A 20,590-nucleotide genomic window follows, 5' to 3' on the forward strand; every position below is an offset into this window, starting at 1 on the left:
AATAAAATAAATTTTACTATTGGTCCCGTGAAACGATGTGTTAGCAGTTAATTTAGGCCGGAATGAAATTTAAACTTTTACAAAGACTAAAGTCGAATTTTTCTTAGCTGAAATTAAGTAATTGACACTTCGATTATATGGGTAAATTTAAATTTTAACTATTTTAATTATTTTATGATCAACAAAATTTAATATATCAGACAAATACTGTAGCCTTACGCCCGATCAAATAGGAGTAGCTCCGTAATAAAAATCATTAAAAATTCCTACTATTTAAAATCGCCATCGCGAAAAGCCGTTTTTAACAATTGGAAAACAATAATTACTAAGAATTTGATTACAATTATAGCGTAAAATTTATTTGGAGAATTTATTAACATTTTTTTATATCATTTATTTTGTACACAAAAAATTTCCACTAATGATTTTTACCATGCGGTTAATACTATGTCCTGATTGTAATAGGGTTCTACCTTTATTTTTCAATATCAAAAATAGTTTCAAGGATTCTGCTTTAATATTGTTATGATAATGTCCAATCTAAACTCGAAGTTAATATTTCAAAACAACTATCTAAATAGAACTCAACTCAACCCACAAGACAAAACCAGACATACATTTTATAATTATTTGTGCGTCCCCAGCAATTTACTGTTTCTTATTTTCAGCGTTTACTTCTCTGAGCACGTCTCTAATTTCACTTTTGAATCTTTCAGGTACTGTATCTTCAATCCTGCCTCTGACATACGACAATTTGGTCATTCTTTTCTAATCAAAGAGTAGCTTGGTCCTCTTTAACTTTACATTTAGGATAGCCCGGGCTTCAGTACGCGTTGTAACACCGGCTTCACAAGATGAACCACCACATTTAACAACAGTAGATTGCACTCCTATAATTGTAAGAGAATGAAACTATAAAATTTTCCTTTTTATTTAATATGAAGAACGTAATAAAATGATATTCTTATTTTTTTATATTTTATCCGATACACATTTATAAATGGGCAAAATAGATAAGGCAGATATATAATTTGAATGAAACAAAATTAGCCGGGTTAGTAATGAATATATGATCGTAAATGGAATACTATTGGTAGCGAAATATGGTTTACATTCTTCGGGATCTAGGGTTAGCCAACTTTAAAAGAGATTTTTTATTTTTATTTTTATTACACAACGTGAACAAAGTAGCACTACAAAATACAAAGATTTTAACACTAAACCGAAAGTAATTCGAAAATTGAATACCAAGTCGCTACGAGGGCGATGTCACTTTGGTGGAAAATCGAAACAAAGAAACGAGAATGTTCTAAGAACACCGCCGGAATCCAAGGTGAGAAGGAAGAATAAGATGTAATAAAAATTATATTTCAATAAAAGAATGTAAAAATTATAAATCATAAAAAAAAGAAAATAAATCTATATTATCGAAAAGTAAATCGTCTCTATGTGATTCCCAAGAACTCGAGTGTAAAAAATTACTAGATGTCCACCGTATATGAGCGGTATCGTCAAAAGGTTCCTTACGGTGGTTGTAAGGGAACCAGAGAATCATACCAAAAAATGATAAGTCGTGTTCGTTCACGTGATTTTTATATTAACTTTGTGACAAATAAATTTTCATTCCAAAATCCAAACTAACAGGGGCGACAAATATTTTAATGTCATCCGATTTTCACTACAGTAAAACCAAACAAAAAAAATTTAGAATGATACTCCAGAAAATATATCACACAATATAAATCATTTGTTCAGGTTTTCTTAACTCCTGTTGTCGACTTTCGACAATAACTGAGAAAGTTAGGGCTAAAGCAGGCTCTAGCTAGGGACCGGTATTGGAAGCTATTATTAATTCTCACCAAGGAATTTCCGTAGATTAAAATTAAAATTATGTAAAATTAAGCTCAAAAGATTTGGAATCATTTTTATTGATTGAACTTGCATGTACTGTACTAATATTTAAGACATTTAATTTTCTAGTGAAAGATAATAATAATCATTGGAAGTTGATACTATTAAAAAGTTGAATATTATTAATAGGTATGTACTCTAGGGGGTTTTTATTGATATTCAATTATTTAAATAATTGTGCTATAGCTTGAAATAATTATCTTTAACTCGAAGATCATTTTTATAACAAACAATACCTTTCCTGGATCAATGAGATTGATTAAAGAATTAACCTGCAGTCACAAAATTAAATGTATAAATTATCTATTTAAATTATTGGCGTAATTTTTCACATTACACAATCTACTTTATCTGTTATACAACAGGTGTATGTAACACGATTAAATTCAACTTACTATAAGAAGATAACAACGATTTTATTTTTTGACAATACGTTGAACCTCATTATTTTTTGTTATAAAAATAATATGGACATAAAGCTGCATTATATTCATGCTTACTAGTTAATCGTCTTTAGTGTGAAATTTCTGTTAGAGTTTTGTGGAGAAACATTTGGGATTTAAAACGTAACATATCTCCATCATATAGGTTTGGAATATCATCATAAATTCTTAATACTTTAATTAATTGTCTTCCTAATGAATCAAAAGATCTCTTATATAAGAATGGAGCTATTCCAATTCCAACTTCGAAATCTCCATTGTTTAATTATGTATCATTTTGTAAAGTTCTTTCAATTCTTGATATTAATCTAATACTTGATGATGTCTTTATAGCAAAAAGTGTTTTAAGAATCAAAATTCTATTACATATACATTATTAAATAATAACAATATGATTGCACAAAAAAATATAACTATTTTGAAAAAATTGACCTATTATTCTGATTTTTATGATAGAAATATTCCAGCTTTCATAAATTTTCCTGGAGCAAAAAATCTTTCAGAATTAGAATGTGATTCAAATTATTTGATTATAGAGATGGTTTTGAAGAAATACAAAATATTAATTTTACAAAATTACAAATTTTAAAATTTGTTAATGGATTTCCAAAAGTTGAAACTTTAATTAAATTTTTTAGAACACAATGGAAAAAATTCAAAAGAATTATATAGATAAACATAATAATTTTTAAAATTTAACTATATCTAAATTTTGTCAAAATTTGAAATCTCTTTATACTCGATTTATAAAAAATGAAATAAGAACATTAAAAATAATTTTTATTAGTTGTTAACAATTAGAAAGTATTAAAATTAGGAGACGTAATTATGTAAAATTAGAATCAAAAGATTTAGAATCCTTTTTTATTAGTTGGAAAAACCGTAAGTCACAAAAATCACTTTCCTTTATCATAATAGTAAGAATGAGGAAAATAATGAAAATATGAAAATAATTGAAAATATAATAAGTTGGGTATTGTTAAAAAATTTGAATTTGAATAAATTTAATATTTATTGTCATTTATATTAATAAATTTAAACTATTGTTAAAAATTTAATACTAAATTCTAGTTTATATAGTATTTACAGTGCTTAAATATTAATAATTACCTAGTATTATAATACTTTAGGTAATTTGTAATAAAAAAGAAAACACAGCTAAAAAGTAAGTTAATTATAATGCTATTACCTATTATTTAATTTTAGAATAGTATTACAGTAATTCGAATTAAATTTAAATGCAGCTATTAAAATAATTTGTGCATAACTTGTAGCACTATTTATAATATTTAACTTATCATTTTATTTACAGAAAGTAGCTTATAATAACAAGTAATTTACATACATTAGATTTGAATTAAAATTCAGTTGTAAATATTAAAGTAACTTTGTTGCATAATTTGAAGTTAATTATAATATTTTAACTTATTATTTTATTCGTAGAAAAGTGACTCATAATTATCAGTACTTGCTATCAAAGTCATGGGCTTGTGATTAGTAATTATATTAAATGATATTATGAATTTAAGTTAATTATAATATTATAATTACCTATTATTTATAACTTATACAGCAATAATCAGTATTTATAACATACTATTTTATTTACAGAAAAGTAATTTATAATAATCAATAATTTAAATACTTTACAGAAACTGCAAGATCGTAGCGATGGCTTAATGCGCAGTAACTGCATATATGTAATTTCTTTACGATTACATAATGTGGTCACTATGTATTTATAACGCAGTTACTGCGCATTAAGCCATCGCTACGATCTTTAAGTTTCTGTAAAGTAAAATAGATGTGAGTTAAATTTAAATACAGCAAACAAAGTTATGGCTTTGTGATTAGTAATCGTATTTAAAGTTAGCTATAATATTTTAACTTATTATTTAATTCACAGAAAAGTAACTTATAATTATTAGTTACTTACTAAGTAATTATATTAATATAAAATTATGATATTCAGTTATATAGTAATCTTCTAATTTAGTTATAATATTATTAATTGCCATGTAAAATTTAAAGAATTATAGTATACTATTTTATTTACAATAAAGTAATTCATAATAAACAATACTTTGAATATAATAGATCTGAGTTAATTTTAAATGCAGCAAACGAATTATATTTGGAGTCAGATATAATATTAAAACCTATTATTTTATTTACAGAAAAGTATTTTATAATAATCAGTACTTTGTATATGTTGTGCGTCAAGTGTCGATTTGCGTCAGATGCAGCTGACGTGCGTCAGATGTAAATTGATACTTGACGCGTCACTTGAATCACACAATAAAGTTCTCCTATAGTAAAAAAATTTTTTTTACTAATAAAATTATTTTTTATTACGTAAGTAAATTTGTTTGTTACAATAAATTACACATATTGTGAAAATTTTATGGCTATTTAATCTATGTTTAATTAAATATTGTTTACTTGAAAAAACTTGTAATTTATTAATATTTTGAATGAAGTGTTTTCCATGAAACTGAGTCTAATCAATTTAATATTACAGGGTTACATATTTTTTAACAAGATTAATAAACTTATTTAATAAAGAAATTTAGTTTAAGTTTGAAAATTTTAATTTAATTATAACTTAATTTTGCATATTTTATATCACAAGTGACGTGCGTCAGGTATCAATCTACGTCTGACGCACGTCGGCTGCATCTGACGCAAATCGACACTTGACGCACAACATATATATTATTAGATCAGGTAATCAAAATTATGACATCATATATCTTTTAATTTGAAGTTAACTATAATATTATTTATTACCTATTATTTTAATTATAGATAACAATCAAGTACTTTGAATTTACATTATGATATTATAATCTTATTAGAGAATAGTAATTTATAATAATCAGTATTTGTATAATATTACAGAAAAGTGACTTATAGTAATTAGTACTTTACATATATTAGATTTAAATTAAATTCAAATGCAACTATTAAAGTAACTTTGTGCATAATTAGAAGTTAATTATAATATTTTAACTTATTATTTTATTTACAGAAAAGTAATTTATAATTATCAGCACCTGTTATAAACTTGTACTTTAAGGTTATTATAGTTACTTGTTATTTTACTGATAATCAGTATTTTTATTTGAGCCAAATTAAATTTAAATACAGCTATTAAAGTAACTTTATGTTATCTTACTGATAATCAGTATTTTTATTTGAGCCAAATTAAATTTAAATACAGTTATTAAAGTAACTTTATGTTATCTTACTGATAATCAGTATTTTTATTTGAGCTAAATTAAATTTAAATACAGCTATTAAAGTAACCAGCTATTAAAGTAACTTTTATTTTACTGATAATCTATTTTTATTTGAGCTAAATTAAATTTATTATATACAGCTATTAAAATAACTTATGTCATCTTACTGATAATCAGTAAATTAAATTTAAATACAGCTATTAAAGTAACAAAGTAACTTTATGTATAATTTTAAAGAATTATAATATATTATTTTATTTCAGAAGAAATATCGGTATTTTTATTATATCTGAATACAACTATCAAAGTAACTTTATGTATAATTTTAAAGAATTATAATATAATATTTATTTACAAAAAAAAGTGATTATAATAATCAATACTTCGAATATGAGTTAAATTCAAATTCAGCAAACAAAGTTGTGGCTTTGTGATTAGTAATTATATTTGAAGTTAGATATAATATTACTAACTATTATTTTATTGACAGAAAAAGTAACCTATAATTGTCAATACTTGTCATCAAAACCATGAGCTTGTGATTAGTAATATATTATATAATCTTAATTATAATATTATTAGTTATCTGTTATTTTATTAACTTATATAGTAATAATCAGTATTTTTAAATCTGAATTAAATTTAAAATACAGCTATCAAAGTAACTTTATATATAATTTTAAAGAATTATAATATACTATTTTATTGACAGAAAAGTAATTTATAATAATCAGTACTTTAAATAAAATAGAATTCAAATTCAGCAAACAAAGTTGTGGCTTTGTGATTAGTAATTATATTTGAAGTTAGATATAATATTACTAACTATTATTTTATTGACAGAAAAAGTAACCTATAATTATCAATACTTGTCATCAAAATCATGAGCTTGTGATTAGTAATACTTAATTATAATATTATTAGTTATCTGTTATTTTATTTCAGAAGAATAACTTATATAGTAATAATCAGTATTTTTAAATCTGAATTAAATTTAAAATACAGCTATCAGAGTAACTTTATATATAATTTTAAAGAATTATAATATACTATTTTATTGACAGAAAAGTAATTTATAATAATCAATACTTTAAATAAAATAGATGTGAGTTAAATTTAAATACAGCAAACAAAGTTGTGGCTTTGTGATTAGTAATTGTATTTGAAGTTAGATAATATCAAAACCTATTAGTTTATTTACAGAAAAGTAGCTTATAATAATCAGTACTTCATATACATTAGGTTTGAATTAGATTCAAATGCAATAATTAAAGTAACTTTGTGCACAATTCGAAGTTAGTTATAATATTTTAACTTATTATTTTATTTACAGGAAAGTAACTTATATTAATCAGTACTTTACAGAAATTGCCGGAAAATTCAAATTTACTTTACAGCTGCTATCAAAGATCATGATCTTTGTAATGATTTAATATTTGATGACATTAATTACTATCTTCTTATCTACAGAAAAAAATCAATTAATCTAAAATTATATCAAAGTATAGATCATTCAAGATTATATGTCATATTAATATATAGATTTTAATAAATACTAAACTATAATCTGACTAATCTGTTAATTATGATTTTACATTCACATGACTTCTGTTTCAACACTGTTATAATATTATAAGTAATATAAATAATATAAAAAGGACTACTCTCTTTATGACTCATTTTTTTTAATTTTTTTTTTTAGCCCTTTTTATAAAATCTTTCAAAAATGAATAGTAAAATGCCCTCCCAACTTCCCGTACTTCCCATCGATTGTCTCAAGAAAATTTTTGAATGTTTAGATGATAATAAAGTCGCTTTACATTCATGTTTATTAGTTAGTCGTCTTTGGTGTAGAGTCTCTGTTGAAATATTATGGAGAAACATTTGGGATACTGTACTTCAATTATATCAACTGGACGCGTTATCAAAAATTTTTAATACTTTAATCGCTTGCCTTCCTAATGAATCAAAAGAACTTTTATTTAACAAAGGTGTTTTTATTCCAACTCCAACTTCGAAATTTCCATTATTTAATTATCCATCATTTTGCAAAGTTCTTTCAATTCTTGATCTAATGATAATCGATGATGAATTTAAAAAAATTACCACAAATCATGAATCTTTTATTTTACTAAGAGAAAGAAACTATTTGATAGCACAAGAAATGTTAAAAATGTTTATGAAAGAAATTCCTTCTTTAAAAAAACTGGTTTATTACTCCGATATTTATGGCAGCAAAATTCCGAATTTTATTAATTTTTCCGGTGCAAGAGATTGTTTAAAAAATCTATCAGAAATGAGATGTAGCTCGAACATCAATTCTGAATTTTTTTATCAATTATCTAAAATATGCCATAATATTCAATCATTAACTATAGAATTCAGTATTACTAATTTGGATGGATTAAATGATTTGATTTTTTCACAAAATAGTTTAAAATCTTTATCAGTTATGCGGTGTATTGATTATGATGATAAAGAGGATATAGATTGCGCAAAGATCGTACCTTCATTAACAAAACATGCAAACACACTGACAAAATTATTTTTACAAGGAATATCAAAATTATCATTTTTGCCAAAATTTACAAATTTACAAGAACTTGATTTATCATCAGGATTTGAAGATTTTAAAGAATTACAATACGTTATTTTTCCATACTTAGAAATTTTAAAATTATATTATGGATATTCGGAATTTGAAATGTTGATTAAATTTTTAGAAAATAATGGAAGGAATTTGAGGGAATTTAATGTATATGGATGTAATAGTAATAATTCGTTAAATTTAGCTATAGCAAAATTTTGTCCGAATCTGAGATCACTATATACTCAATTCAAATTTGATGAAATAGAATCATTAGCAGTTATCTTTAGTAGTTGTCAACAATTAGAAAGCTTTAAAACTTTATGTGATAAACCATATTTTGAAGGAAAGAAATTATTGGAAATAGTTGCTAAATATTCACCCAAGAATTTTCATGAATTGACATTATGTAATTATGTAAAATTAAGAAAAGATGATTTGGAATCGTTTTTTATTAATTGGAAAACCCGTATACCTCAAAAATCACTTTCTTTTATTGTTAATGATAGTAAATTTATAAAAAATAGCAAAAATAAGAAAATAATTAGAAAATATAAAAATTTGGGTATCATTAAAAAATTTGAATAAGAGTATTCAAATCCATAATATATAATTAAAAAATTTGATCATATCTAGATTACCTTATATAAATTAATAGTGAATTATTTGAATTGTGTAACAATGTAACATGTTTCTGTTAAATTTATCATTTAATTTTCTTTGTTCATTTAAATTGGAGGTAAAATTTTGTTCATCTTCGTGTTTATCGGAAATACCGATCGATAAATAATCTCCAGTGAATTCTCCAGTACATATTTATAGAATTAATTTGTACATTAATCGATTCATCCGATTATTTTATCGTTGCCAATGGGAATATCAGTTTCTCCTTTAGTGCGTTTTTTATAGCTAAAATACTTGTATAAATTAGTATGATGAACGTCGATCATCTACAGTTCAGTTTATATTATTTGTGTGCACAATTTACTATATGGTTCAAGTTCATTAATCCCGGTGCGAAGCAACGGAAAAATATATACAATATATAGTGTATCAATATATATCAGTACCCCTAAATATATATATGAATTAACGGATCAAATTTGGATGATGATAAAATCGAATCGCCGCCAATAATTGATTATTTGAATTCATTAATAAATTCTTATCACAAAATATTATATCAATATCATTAACAAACTATTTCGTTAAGAAAATTTAAATAATTGTCGCCTAACCAACATCAATTATAATAAAATTCGTAGAAATCGTTATAATAGTAGTACTTTATTGCGTTATAACAATCAATCCTTCTTTGATTATTTTTTATGAATTAAAATCAATACAATTTTTAGCAAATTATAAAAAATGTTTGGTTCTTTTAAAGCTTTCTTGTTCTTTCTAAATACGGTATATACTGTATTAGTCATATACAGTATATTACATTTTTAAAAACGAATACCATTACTTTTCACTAAAAATTTGCAATTAAAATTATCGGATAAAATCAATTAATAAATCATATTTATTAGTTTTAATAGAACAACATCCTATGTAAGTCTTTGCAAATAAGCAGTTTAATAAATTAATAAAAGTGAGTAATTACTAATTACTAATTTAACATGAGCTATACACCTTATGCTATGAACATAGTTAATATTTGAATATTTCAATAAATGTTGTTTTAAAAACTCCTGATGAGGTCAATCAGAAAGGAAGGACGAGATAAGGAAAAGTAAGAGGGAAAGTAGAAGAGGAAGACAAGAGAGGAAAAGTAAGGGTAAAGGGCGAAGTGGAAGGGAAAAGGCGAGGAAATGATGTGAGAAAAGAGTAAGAAGAAAAGGGTGAGGAGGTAAAGGGTGCGTGAAGAGAGAAAGTGAGAGAGGAAGGGAAAGGCAAAGAAAAGAGAAAATGCGAAAGAAAGAAAGGGTATACATGCGTAATTATTTCAAATAATTCGTATTGGTGAATATTTATTACACCAAATTTTGTTCAAAGATTTATTAAAATAGTATTACACCAGTATTACACCGGTGTAATGCCGAATTGGTGTAATGTGCAGTAATATTTCGCCCCCATGTACAGTCAAACCTCGATGTACCGATATTCTATATACCGATAAATGATCTATACCGATAAATTTCAATTATCCCATTTCATAATTAATAAAAAACCTTGTTGTATCGATATTATATATAGTTTCGCGATGTAACACGTAACGATACTCTTTCTTTGCCCCTTTATAGTAACGTATAAATAGTTTGAATATGAACGTTTAAAGACTCTTTTTAGGCAATCGGAAATCCATGTGACAGTAAATTTTTTCACCGTACACATGGTACTACGGCGTACAACCCAATTTATTATAAATCAATCTAATCATTCGTGGTGTTAAAAAAAAATGACGAGAGGATATTCATTAGAACAAGATTTAAGTTTGTTAATAAATAATACCAAATATAGTGATATAGAAATTTTATGTGAAGATGGAAAGAAACTATATGGTTGTAGAGCAATTTTGGCTGCAAGATCCGAATTATTTGACAGTTTACTTTACAATGGAATGAAAGAAAGTTTTGAAAATAAAATTTCTTTTCCAAAGATTAATTCCTCTGGAATGAAAATTATATTGGAATATATTTATACAGGATTAATTAAAAAAGAATCTTTAAATAAAAATAATATAATTGAAGCATTTTATGCTGCAGATTTTTTTCAATTAACTGCTCTTCAAGAAAATATTGTAAGAGTTGTTAATAATACACTGGAATCAGAAAATTATTCACCGGAATTATTATCTAATATTGTAGAAATAATGCCATTTATAGAAGATAATATTCTTCAAAATTTATTGGTTGAAAAAGTAGCAACTATTCCTTTAAATACAATTGAATTTGATCGATTATCTATCGCCGGACTTCAATGTCTTTTATCATTTACATATAAAAAAGCAAAGTCCTTTGCAACTCCTGAATATGAAGTTTTTCGATATAGTGCTATTCTAGCAGCAAAACAAGTATCTAATGGTGCTTTTAAAACTCTTATGAGATGTTTGCCAACTTTGGAACAAATAAAGAATTCAATCCAAGTAGAAAATGAACCTATTACCGATCACTGTAAAGTTACTAAGGAATTAGAACCTTTAATTAATTTCATTGATTTTAATCAAATTAAAGGAAAAATTTTGACCGATATTATCGAACCATTAGGAATTATCCCAGCTAAGACAATATTAGATGTTTATCGACAAAAAGCAAGATCACTTAATACGGATTTTAATGAAATTCGAGGAACACAGTTTTGGGATGAGTTAGCATGTGGATCAAAACTTATTATTGAAGAAAATGGAAAAGTTGTAAGTGCATCAAACGATTGTCATACACATCAAGGTGTTAGAGCTAAAATTTTAATTGATAGTAAAGGTATTTTTGAATGGGATTTTATAATTGAGAAAGCTTGTAAATGGTTTTGGGTTGGAGTATGTGCACCAGGAAGTTTTAATAATGATGAACCTATTGGATGGGCATTGAGTTCTGGAGGTCGTTACTATAATTCTGGAAATTATTTAGAAGATTATTGTCCTTCATTGGGTGATGGCACGAGAATTACTGTTCATTTAGATATGAACAAAAAAACTTGCGCTTTCACAGTCAATGGTACAAGATATCCTGAAGTATTATATTGTAATAATAATTTACCATCAAAGTTTTATCCTGTAGCATCATTATGTTATCCTGGTCGTTTTCGAATTCAATCCCATCAAAAGTTAGATGTAATAATTTAAAAAAAAAAAAAGATTGGGTTATTTGTTGTGACTAACCACAACTATCGGTTCAGTTTAAAAATAGCTACTTGTTTTAATACCAAAAACTTTATATGACATTATATTCGTTTTATAATTAAACAATTAATTGTGAAATATCCTTTATATTATATTAAATACATAATCTTAATTTTTCGTATATAATGCGATTTTGATCATCAAGAGTAGGATTCTTATTAAATACATTCAAGCATAGATGTGATATATGTTCTAATACCAGTTATACTAATGACAGAATTGGTCTTTAAAGTGAAAAGACAAGTAATATAAAAATCTCTTACTTCTTCAGTTGTATAAAATTAGAAGAATGTAAAGGAACAAATATATTAATTGTTATGATTAATTTTAATTTGTATCTGAATAAATCTTTAAAAATTTAAATATCGTATACAATATGTTCTTTGACGCAACTTTTTTTTTATTTATCTTAGTATTTCTACAATCTTACACGTAAATGCTGAGAACGAAAGCGAAAATATTATCTACAAAAAGATTACGATTGTGGCTAATGTTAGTAATTTTTCAAAATTTATTCTTAGTCACACACTCGCATTTTTCAATAATTTTTTAAACAAAGTTTGATTACTTATGAACTGTTAGATAAAAAAGTGGCCTTCGCTCTAAAGTTATCCTACACTCCAAGCTGCTATAATAAGAATTATTTAGAAATTATGAATTGGAAAAAATCAAAGAATGAGAAACGTTGATAGAAGAACATACCGATCTCCTTTTTTTCAGATGGTCCGAAATTGAAAGTTCCACCGTCAGTAGTTCCGCTTATAATAATGTTATTCCCTCCACTCTTGAGTATCGGTTGATAAATGTCCGGTTTAAAGAAAAATTTATAAAGGTCTTGATTCCATCCCGCCAGGCAGGATCGAGACTGAACATCAGATAAGCTCGATGGGTCATCTGTGTTCACGGTTGCCTCGAAACTTAACATCAGACAAGCTCGATGGGTCATCTGTGTTCTGGCGGTAGTTCCGCTTATATTAACGTTATTCCCTCCATTCGTGAGTATCGGTTGATAAATGTCGGCCGGTTTATGCTCCCTCAAAGAAAAATTTAGAAAGTTACTATTATTCTTAAATATCATATTCATTTATTTCGCTTGATTCCATCCCGCCAGGCAGGATCGAGACTGAACATCAGATAAGCTCGATGGGTCATCTGTGTCCACGGTTGCCTCGAAGCTTAACATCAGACAAGCTCGATGGGTCATCTGTGTTCTGGAGAGGCTAGTGTCAGGTCGGCTTGAAAGTATTGAATACAGAATTTCGCTTGATTCCGTCCCGCCAGGCAGGATCGAGACTGAACATCAGACAAGCTCGATGGGTCATCTGTGTTCACGGTTGCCTCGAAGCTTAACATCAGACAAGCTCGATGGGTCATCTGTGTTCTGGAGGGGCTAGTGTCAGGTCGGCTTGAAAGTATTGAATACAGAATTTCGCTTGATTCCGTCCCGCCAGGCAGGATCGAGACTGAACATCAGACAAGCTCGATGGGTCATCTGTGTCCACGGTTGCCTCGAAGCTTAACATCAGACAAGCCCGATGGGTCATCTGTGTTCTGGAGGGGCTAGTGTCAGGTCGGCTTGAAAGTATTGAATACAGAATTTCGCTTGATTCCATCCCGCCAGGCAGGATCGAGACTGAACGACTGAACATCAGACAAATCTGTGTTCTGGCGGGTCGGCTTGAAAGACTTGAACACAGACAAGCTCGAAGGGTCCTCATGCCACTTATTCTTCTTTTTTACGCAGAAAGTAAATAAGTAAATACTTGCCTGCCTGTAATTATTAAGTAATTGTTGTGCTTTTTTCTGTCTTCGACCTTCGACCTTCTTCTGTATTTGCGATATTCTCAAGGAAGGAAAGGTAGCAATTTACCTTTCGTCTAAATGGTTCGACATTGTACTCACCAAGGAGTCTCTTCGTTCAAAATATTCATGTATCTGTTTTTGACGGGTCATTGGTGGGTCAAAAAAAAATGCAATAATCCGTATTCAACTTTCTTACCACTTTAGTACTAGATGTGGACGTTTTGTTTTGTGAACTGTTTTTTTTTATTAGAGCAAGCCTATATGTCGCTTACAAATATGAGTGAAGAACCTGTCATAGATTCCCTTTGAGCAGAAAATTCAGAGTTGAAAGACACAATATCAAAATTGTCTTTGCCTTCACCTTTAGGCGATGCCGACGCAAAGTGTGAAGTGACGGGAGACTTAAAAATTTACGTGGTCGAGCCGCCGGAGAATTTAAATTTACCATATTCTAACTTACTCTATAAAAGAGGTAACAATATTCATTTTCTCAGGTCGCGTCATTTTTACAGCTATTGCAAAAAAAAACACGTCATTTTTACTCCGAAGTCATACACAGTCATACGCACATGATCATAATTGATCGGCAGTAATTCCGGCCAAGTTATAATTTTAACACATACGGGAATGTCGATCATTTGCGAAAGCCATTCCACAAAAAAAAACTAAATTCTGGCCAGAATTATAAATTATGCCGATCAGTCATGCGTTATAAAGATGTAATTTAGGTCACACTGGTTTTAATTTGGGTTGGCCCTATAGGTTTGGCCAAAATCATATTTTTTTGGTTTTTCGGAATTAAGCATAGTGCGTAGATTTTGGCCCGCATTATAATCTACAGATAATATATATGTACCGATGTTCCAGTATCGGTATATCGAAGCTTGACTGTATAAAGGGTAGAGAGAAAGAAGTGAGATAGGGAGAATGATTCACATATAAAATTTTCTCTCAGTATCAAAAATAATGTTAAATATGATGTATATTTCTTAATTTTGCTTTGTACTATAGGATACACGAATTTACTTATAATAATCACTTTAAAATGATTTAATATATTTAATAGGAGCATATAATTATAACTGAATCTTAATTCACTTTTATTCAGAAAATTTAGACGTCTTCTAGGACCCCGAGCAATACTGAAATAGGTAACGCGTAGAATAGGCTAAAATAATCATGAAAATCTTTCCTTTTTTAGATAAATTTTGATAACGTTGGTAAGAAATATATTACTTTATTTAGTAACTGACTGACATTATCATAATTCCGGCCCTGAAAAAATGCGTAGAGCTAATAGTAAAATTTTGCCAATTTCCTATGACCTATTTATATATTGTTCGGGGTTTTCGTCTTCTTCAAATTTATTAATAACATCCAAGGCTTTGTATTTTCTAATTAATTTCTTGATTTTGTTATTAATTACAATACCATCACCATCAAAGATAAATGAAAATGGTCTTTTTGATACGCGATCTTTCCAACTAATAAAAAATGATTCCAAATCTTTTGAATTTAATTTTGCATGATGTAAATTTAATTTATGAAAATTTTTAGGAGAATATTTAGCAACAATTTCTAACAGTTTTTTTCCTCCTAATGAATTATGACAAGAATTTCTAATACTTTCTAATTGTTGACAATTATCAAAAATCATTATTAATTCTTCTATTCCTTTAAATTCTGTATATAATGATTTTAACTTTGGACAATATTTAGCTATAGCTAAATTTATTGAATTTTTAATAACTGAATTCACACTATCACTTAGTAGTACAAGTTCTTCTAAATTCTTTCCATTATTTACTAAAAATTTAGTCAATATATCATCAATATTAACTGGATAAAAATATAATAATAAAATTCGGAAGTTTGAAAATATAATTTTAGTAAAAATGGATGGTGGTGATATTCCACTTAAAAATAATTTTGTTAAAGTATTTGAATGCTTTGTTAATGTGAAATAATTAAATATATCATCAAAATTACTCTCATTACAACTATTATACCTGCTGAATGATATGGATTCTAAATTATTTTGAGAAAGAATAAGAATCAAATCTTTTATTCCAACTGAAGCAGTTTCTTCAAATATTATAACTAAATAATTTATATTGTGACATATTTTAGATAGTTGAAGAAAAAATTCAGAATTCATGAATGAGTAACATTTCAATTCTGAAAGATTTTTTAAACAATCTTTTGCTCCAGGAAAATTAATAAAATTTAAAAAATTATAATTTTTATAAAAATCATCATAGCAACCATAATAATAATAATAATATTCCATAAAACTAAAATCCATTTTTTCTAAAGAAGAAATTTGTCTCATAAACATTTTCAATATTTCTTTGGTTATCAAATAGTTTTTTGGATTATCAGATAAAATTTCAATTTCGTTATCTTCAATTAATAGATATCGAATTGAAAGAACTTTGCAAAATGATGCATAATTAAACAATGGAGGTTTTGAGATTGGAATTGAGGTGACTCCATTATTAAGTAGAAAGTCTTTTGATTCGTTAGGAAGACAAGCGATTAGAGTCCTTATTTTTTCAAATTCTCGAATATTTCTCCATAATATTTCAACGGAAATTCTGCACAAAAGACGATTTACTAGTAAGCAAGAATGTAAAGTAACTTTGTCTTCCTCTAAGCACTCGAAAATTTGGTTAAGACAATCAATAGGAAGTGTTGAAATCATTTTTTTAAAAGAAAATAATGTTGTAAAAAAAATTGTATGGTGATATATCTTGCACTTCAGATGACTAATGCTAACTAACTTGCAGAGTCATATGAACAATAATGACTCAAATATGAAAGGCTCCTTCACATCCAATCAAGTAAATATATGTAGCTTTCCATTATGGCATACAGTTAGTAAAAAGCAAAGTATTGATGATAATTATAATGACCGAGCACCTTGTGTAGAACAATATAACAGAGAGATTCTTTCCTTTCTTAGCATTCCTATAAAATGAAATGTGTTAAATTCATTTTATATTTGTGTTCACGTGTAAAAACGTCTGAAAAAGCACCATTTTATCCGATTTATGTCTGATGCTTTTTTAGACATTTATTACACATGAGCTACAAATTTAACACATTTTGTTTTTATATGGGCATAATATGGCATAAGAAATAACTCACCGCATCATGTGTTCGAAACATCTTTTGACTCTCAGAGCTACTTCACCAATGACTTCCGATAAATCTTATATATTTAATACTAGCTCCGATATTAAATAAAACTCATCATGTAACGCTTCTTCAATATAAACCTGTTTGTCGTCGATATGAACTTCTTGTCTAGTAAATAGATTTAATTTGTATATGCGTTAAATTGTTAATTCATTTGTATATACGGTAAATTGATAATTGTCCGATTTCTTTGAAAGCAGTAAGAAAATTTCTTTTATATGTGAAATTGCATGAGTTGTTAAAATTTTCTTTTACTCTACCATAGTAAATGAGAATCTTGCATCCTAAACACACTTTTATGTTTTGGTACGTTCAATTATTACACGAGTATTTCAGGGTTATTGAAGTTTTAAATAGTATATTGATTACATATAAATTTTGATATTATAGGATATGAACACGGAAAATTTTATCGATAGTTGTTTTGACTGGGTTCTAATTATTGACTAAATCAAGTTATTCTCTTATATTTATGCTATAATTCCTTATGATTCTAATTCGCGTATTACATAGTATTTATTATATTGAGGTACCGTTCTAATACCGTTTTTATGGATACTCATAATGAATTAGGTTTGTCTTGTTTTCAATAATAAAAAAGCAGAATTGAAATATTTTATTTTTTAAAATTATTATTTCAAAGTGAATAAGACATATATCCTTGCTTTTTATGAAAACTGTATAATTTATTGCGAAATCACGTGATAAAATGGCGTAGCCAAATCAAATGTTACGTCATATTATTCTAAGTTACTATCTTAAATATTTATTTTCTTCACTTCGTAAATTTAAAAAATATATCGGTGTTATGTTCATTGTTTCTCTGAATTTGCCAACTTCCGATATGTGGAATTAATGCGTTAATCCAGGTTGATCTTTTAACAGAAAATTATTATTCCTTTACGTCACATTCTTCCTATCATATCAAAAACAAGATTTTTAAAGGATGTCATTCTACTTGAAAAAGTTTGTAATTTTTAAATGAAAAAAGTGTTTTTTGACAAATGCTGTAATAATATTAAACGATTTACTTAGGACTATATATATGTTATTTGTTGATGATATTATCGTAATTTTCGATTATTATTGGAAATGATAAATGATGATATTACAGTACTAAAAAATCACTGAACTACGCCTACAGCAGAATGTCTTATCCAAATTTTTGAATGTTTAGAAGGTACTTTATATTCATACTTACTAGTAAATCCAGAATTTCTGTTGAAATTTTACGAAAGAACATTTAGAATTTTGAAAAAAATATTCTTTCCCTATCATATAATCTTATCCCAAATAATTTGATTTATAAAATATTACCAGAAATATTACCAGAATAATTATGATTGTCCGGAGACTAGGCACTATGAAAAATGATCGACCACTCAAATTTATTTTGATGACGATCACCGTCGTAAGTTCTCAATGATAAAGATTGTATCTTTATTAAAAACACATCCAAATACAACAAAAAATTTACGAAAATACCGACTTTAATAAAATACAACTCATTACTTTTATAAATTTTAAAATTAGTTAACTGTCCAGCAGAAGTTAATATGTTAATTTAAGTTTTTAGAAAATAATGGAAAGAGTATGAACGTAATAATTCATTAAATCCAACTTAAAATCACTATATACTAAATTTCCAAGAAATGGAACAGAAATACTAGAAGCAATCTTTGAGAATTGCCACAATTAGTTCTTTAATGAGTATTCCAAAAGATCTTTAGTCATATAACCCTAAACAACAGATTGTTAATGGCGAAGTAAATTAGTAGGAAACAGCACTATATAAATAAAATAGTACTTCATATATTTTAATAATAGCACTTTCAGTAGCTTTCTTAATTTAGTCAGATAATTTGTCATTACTGAGTTGATGTAAAGTGGAATGGCGGTCTGAAAGGCGGAATCATTTTGTCAGATGATTGATCTTTCATTTGTATCATCAATTCGATATCGGCTTTCTTAATTTGTAATTCATAATTACACCTCGATTCTCGACTATGGAGTTCAGCGTTCAGCTTATGAGATTCATATTTGAGCTTCATTCTATGTTTACTTGTTATATTGCCCATCTTGAAATCTGCAAAAATAAATGCACCCAACAATAGGTCAGTTTAATTCTAATTGTTCGGGTTTTTTGATCGTAAAATCCGCTAACATCATCCAACAATCAAAACCGATCAAAAATCCGATCAATCAGAATTGAACAGACCCTAACGGGTGCGAAGAACAATAAGTATTACAATTTCACATGTTTATCCAATTAATATTCATCAAATCTAGCTAGACAAGAACAAAAAATTTTTGATTACTGCATGTAACTAAATGACCAAATAGCATGCTTGACGGGTTATCCCCGAAATTTACGTGAAAAATTCTCTGCTGATAAATTCCTGAGATCATTTTTACTCTGCGCCGTGATCATTATAGTGGTATGTATTGCCAGTATATTGACATGTGGAGCCAATATATATATAACAAGATCCGAATACGGATTTTTTTTTGCTCATTAGATCAAAATTAACAGTCCAACATCTTTTCAGTTTCTCGTGTTAATTTATCATTATTGATATATTAATTGCATAACGAATATTTGTAGTATAAGCTTTTTCATTAAGATCGTACCCTTGTCGGACCATTTTCTGAATACCATTTTCCTGAATATACCTTTTCCCGAATCCAATTTTCTGAATGCCTATTTCCAGAAATTGATCATTTCCTGAAACTCCATTTTACCGGATGCCAATTTCCCGAATCTTAATTTCTGGAATTATATGAAACATCCAATTTCCCGAATTCTTTTATCCTGAATTATTTTATCCCAAATTCCAATATCATGAACCCTGATATTCTGAATGGACATTTTACTGAATTTAATATTATTTTGTATAATTTTACATCATGAATTAGAATTATTAATTTCATAAACTCAACCTTTATTTTATTTATTATACTAATCAATAAATTATATATAATGCATATAATATAATATGTAATAAACAACTTGTATTAAAACAAATACTTAAAATAAATAATGCAAAATCAATCAAAGTATCTGTTTGAAATTTGTACCTGTACCAAATCTTTTTCTCCTAAAATGCAAATTAATTATATTTACTTGATGTTTAGGAAAATATTATCAAGCACTTAAACTCAGTGGGTCAGAGAAAAATTTTGTTAGCTAAAAATGTAATATTTCCTAATTGATTGTATATTGCCTTATGTTTACTTCTTATTTACTTCAATTGATCGTAATACTTGTACAGGTAAGGGATGCTTGAAAAAGCCACTCCCCAAATTACATATAACATGTTGGCGTTTATACAATTATAGCAGAGATGCGCAAAGAGCAACATCAAACTCATTTGCTAGCAGAAAGTATTCTTCGTGGAGAACCTTTACCATACAAACGCAAGCATCTAATAGATTGTGAAAATCGAATTTTAACAGTTAATAATCAGTACTTTAAAAAATTTTTACAATTGTTAACATTATATCTGCTTATAAATACTGTGTATTTGAACAATAAAACTTATAGTTATCAATAGTTCTTTAT

The 20,590-nt window shown here is 27.0% G+C and overlaps 6 protein-coding genes across 7 annotated transcripts; 3 read left to right on the forward strand and 3 right to left on the reverse strand.

The window, feature by feature from the left end:
- Positions 1–531: 531 nt before the first annotated feature.
- Positions 532–1,357, forward strand: OCT59_011421 (uncharacterized protein; the record flags this gene model as incomplete). The annotated part of the gene is made up of 4 exons (XM_066136489.1): positions 532–716; positions 811–898; positions 1,014–1,054; positions 1,192–1,357. The coding sequence occupies 4 exons, from the start codon at positions 532–534 to the stop codon at positions 1,355–1,357; spliced, it is 480 nt and encodes a 159-aa protein (XP_066001103.1).
- A 5,965-nt stretch (positions 1,358–7,322) lies between these two features.
- OCT59_011422 (uncharacterized protein) lies at positions 7,323–8,771 on the forward strand (the record flags this gene model as incomplete). Its single annotated transcript, XM_066136490.1, has 1 exon — positions 7,323–8,771. One exon carries the CDS (start codon positions 7,323–7,325, stop codon positions 8,769–8,771), a length of 1,449 nt encoding a protein of 482 aa, XP_066001104.1.
- Positions 8,772–10,584: 1,813 nt separating this feature from the next.
- On the forward strand, positions 10,585–11,967 carry OCT59_011423 (uncharacterized protein; the record flags this gene model as incomplete). The annotated part of the gene is made up of 1 exon (XM_025317756.2): positions 10,585–11,967. One exon carries the CDS (start codon positions 10,585–10,587, stop codon positions 11,965–11,967), a length of 1,383 nt encoding a protein of 460 aa, XP_025177760.2.
- Positions 11,968–12,409: 442 nt separating this feature from the next.
- On the reverse strand, positions 12,410–14,346 carry OCT59_011424 (uncharacterized protein). The gene is made up of 3 exons (XM_066136491.1): positions 12,727–14,346; positions 12,593–12,649; positions 12,410–12,488 (listed from the first exon to the last, which is right to left on the reverse strand). The coding sequence occupies exons 1-2, from the start codon at positions 13,106–13,108 to the stop codon at positions 12,633–12,635; spliced, it is 399 nt and encodes a 132-aa protein (XP_066001105.1). The 5' UTR covers positions 13,109–14,346; the 3' UTR covers positions 12,410–12,488; positions 12,593–12,632.
- A 799-nt stretch (positions 14,347–15,145) lies between these two features.
- Positions 15,146–16,531, reverse strand: OCT59_011425 (uncharacterized protein; the record flags this gene model as incomplete). 2 transcript variants are annotated; one of them, XM_066136492.1, is made up of 1 exon in its annotated part: positions 15,146–16,531. In XM_066136492.1, one exon carries the CDS (start codon positions 16,529–16,531, stop codon positions 15,146–15,148), a length of 1,386 nt encoding a protein of 461 aa, XP_066001106.1. The 2 variants fall into 2 exon arrangements, with proteins under 2 accessions (XP_066001106.1, XP_066001107.1); XM_066136493.1 differs by having other exon boundaries at positions 15,146–15,985.
- Positions 16,532–18,896: 2,365 nt separating this feature from the next.
- Positions 18,897–19,106, reverse strand: OCT59_011426 (uncharacterized protein; the record flags this gene model as incomplete). Its single annotated transcript, XM_066136494.1, has 1 exon — positions 18,897–19,106. One exon carries the CDS (start codon positions 19,104–19,106, stop codon positions 18,897–18,899), a length of 210 nt encoding a protein of 69 aa, XP_066001108.1.
- Positions 19,107–20,590: the final 1,484 nt, after the last annotated feature.

This window comes from Rhizophagus irregularis, chromosome 19 (genome assembly GCF_026210795.1).
Source record: "Rhizophagus irregularis chromosome 19, complete sequence".
Classification (NCBI taxonomy): Eukaryota; Fungi; Glomeromycota; class Glomeromycetes; order Glomerales; family Glomeraceae; genus Rhizophagus; species Rhizophagus irregularis.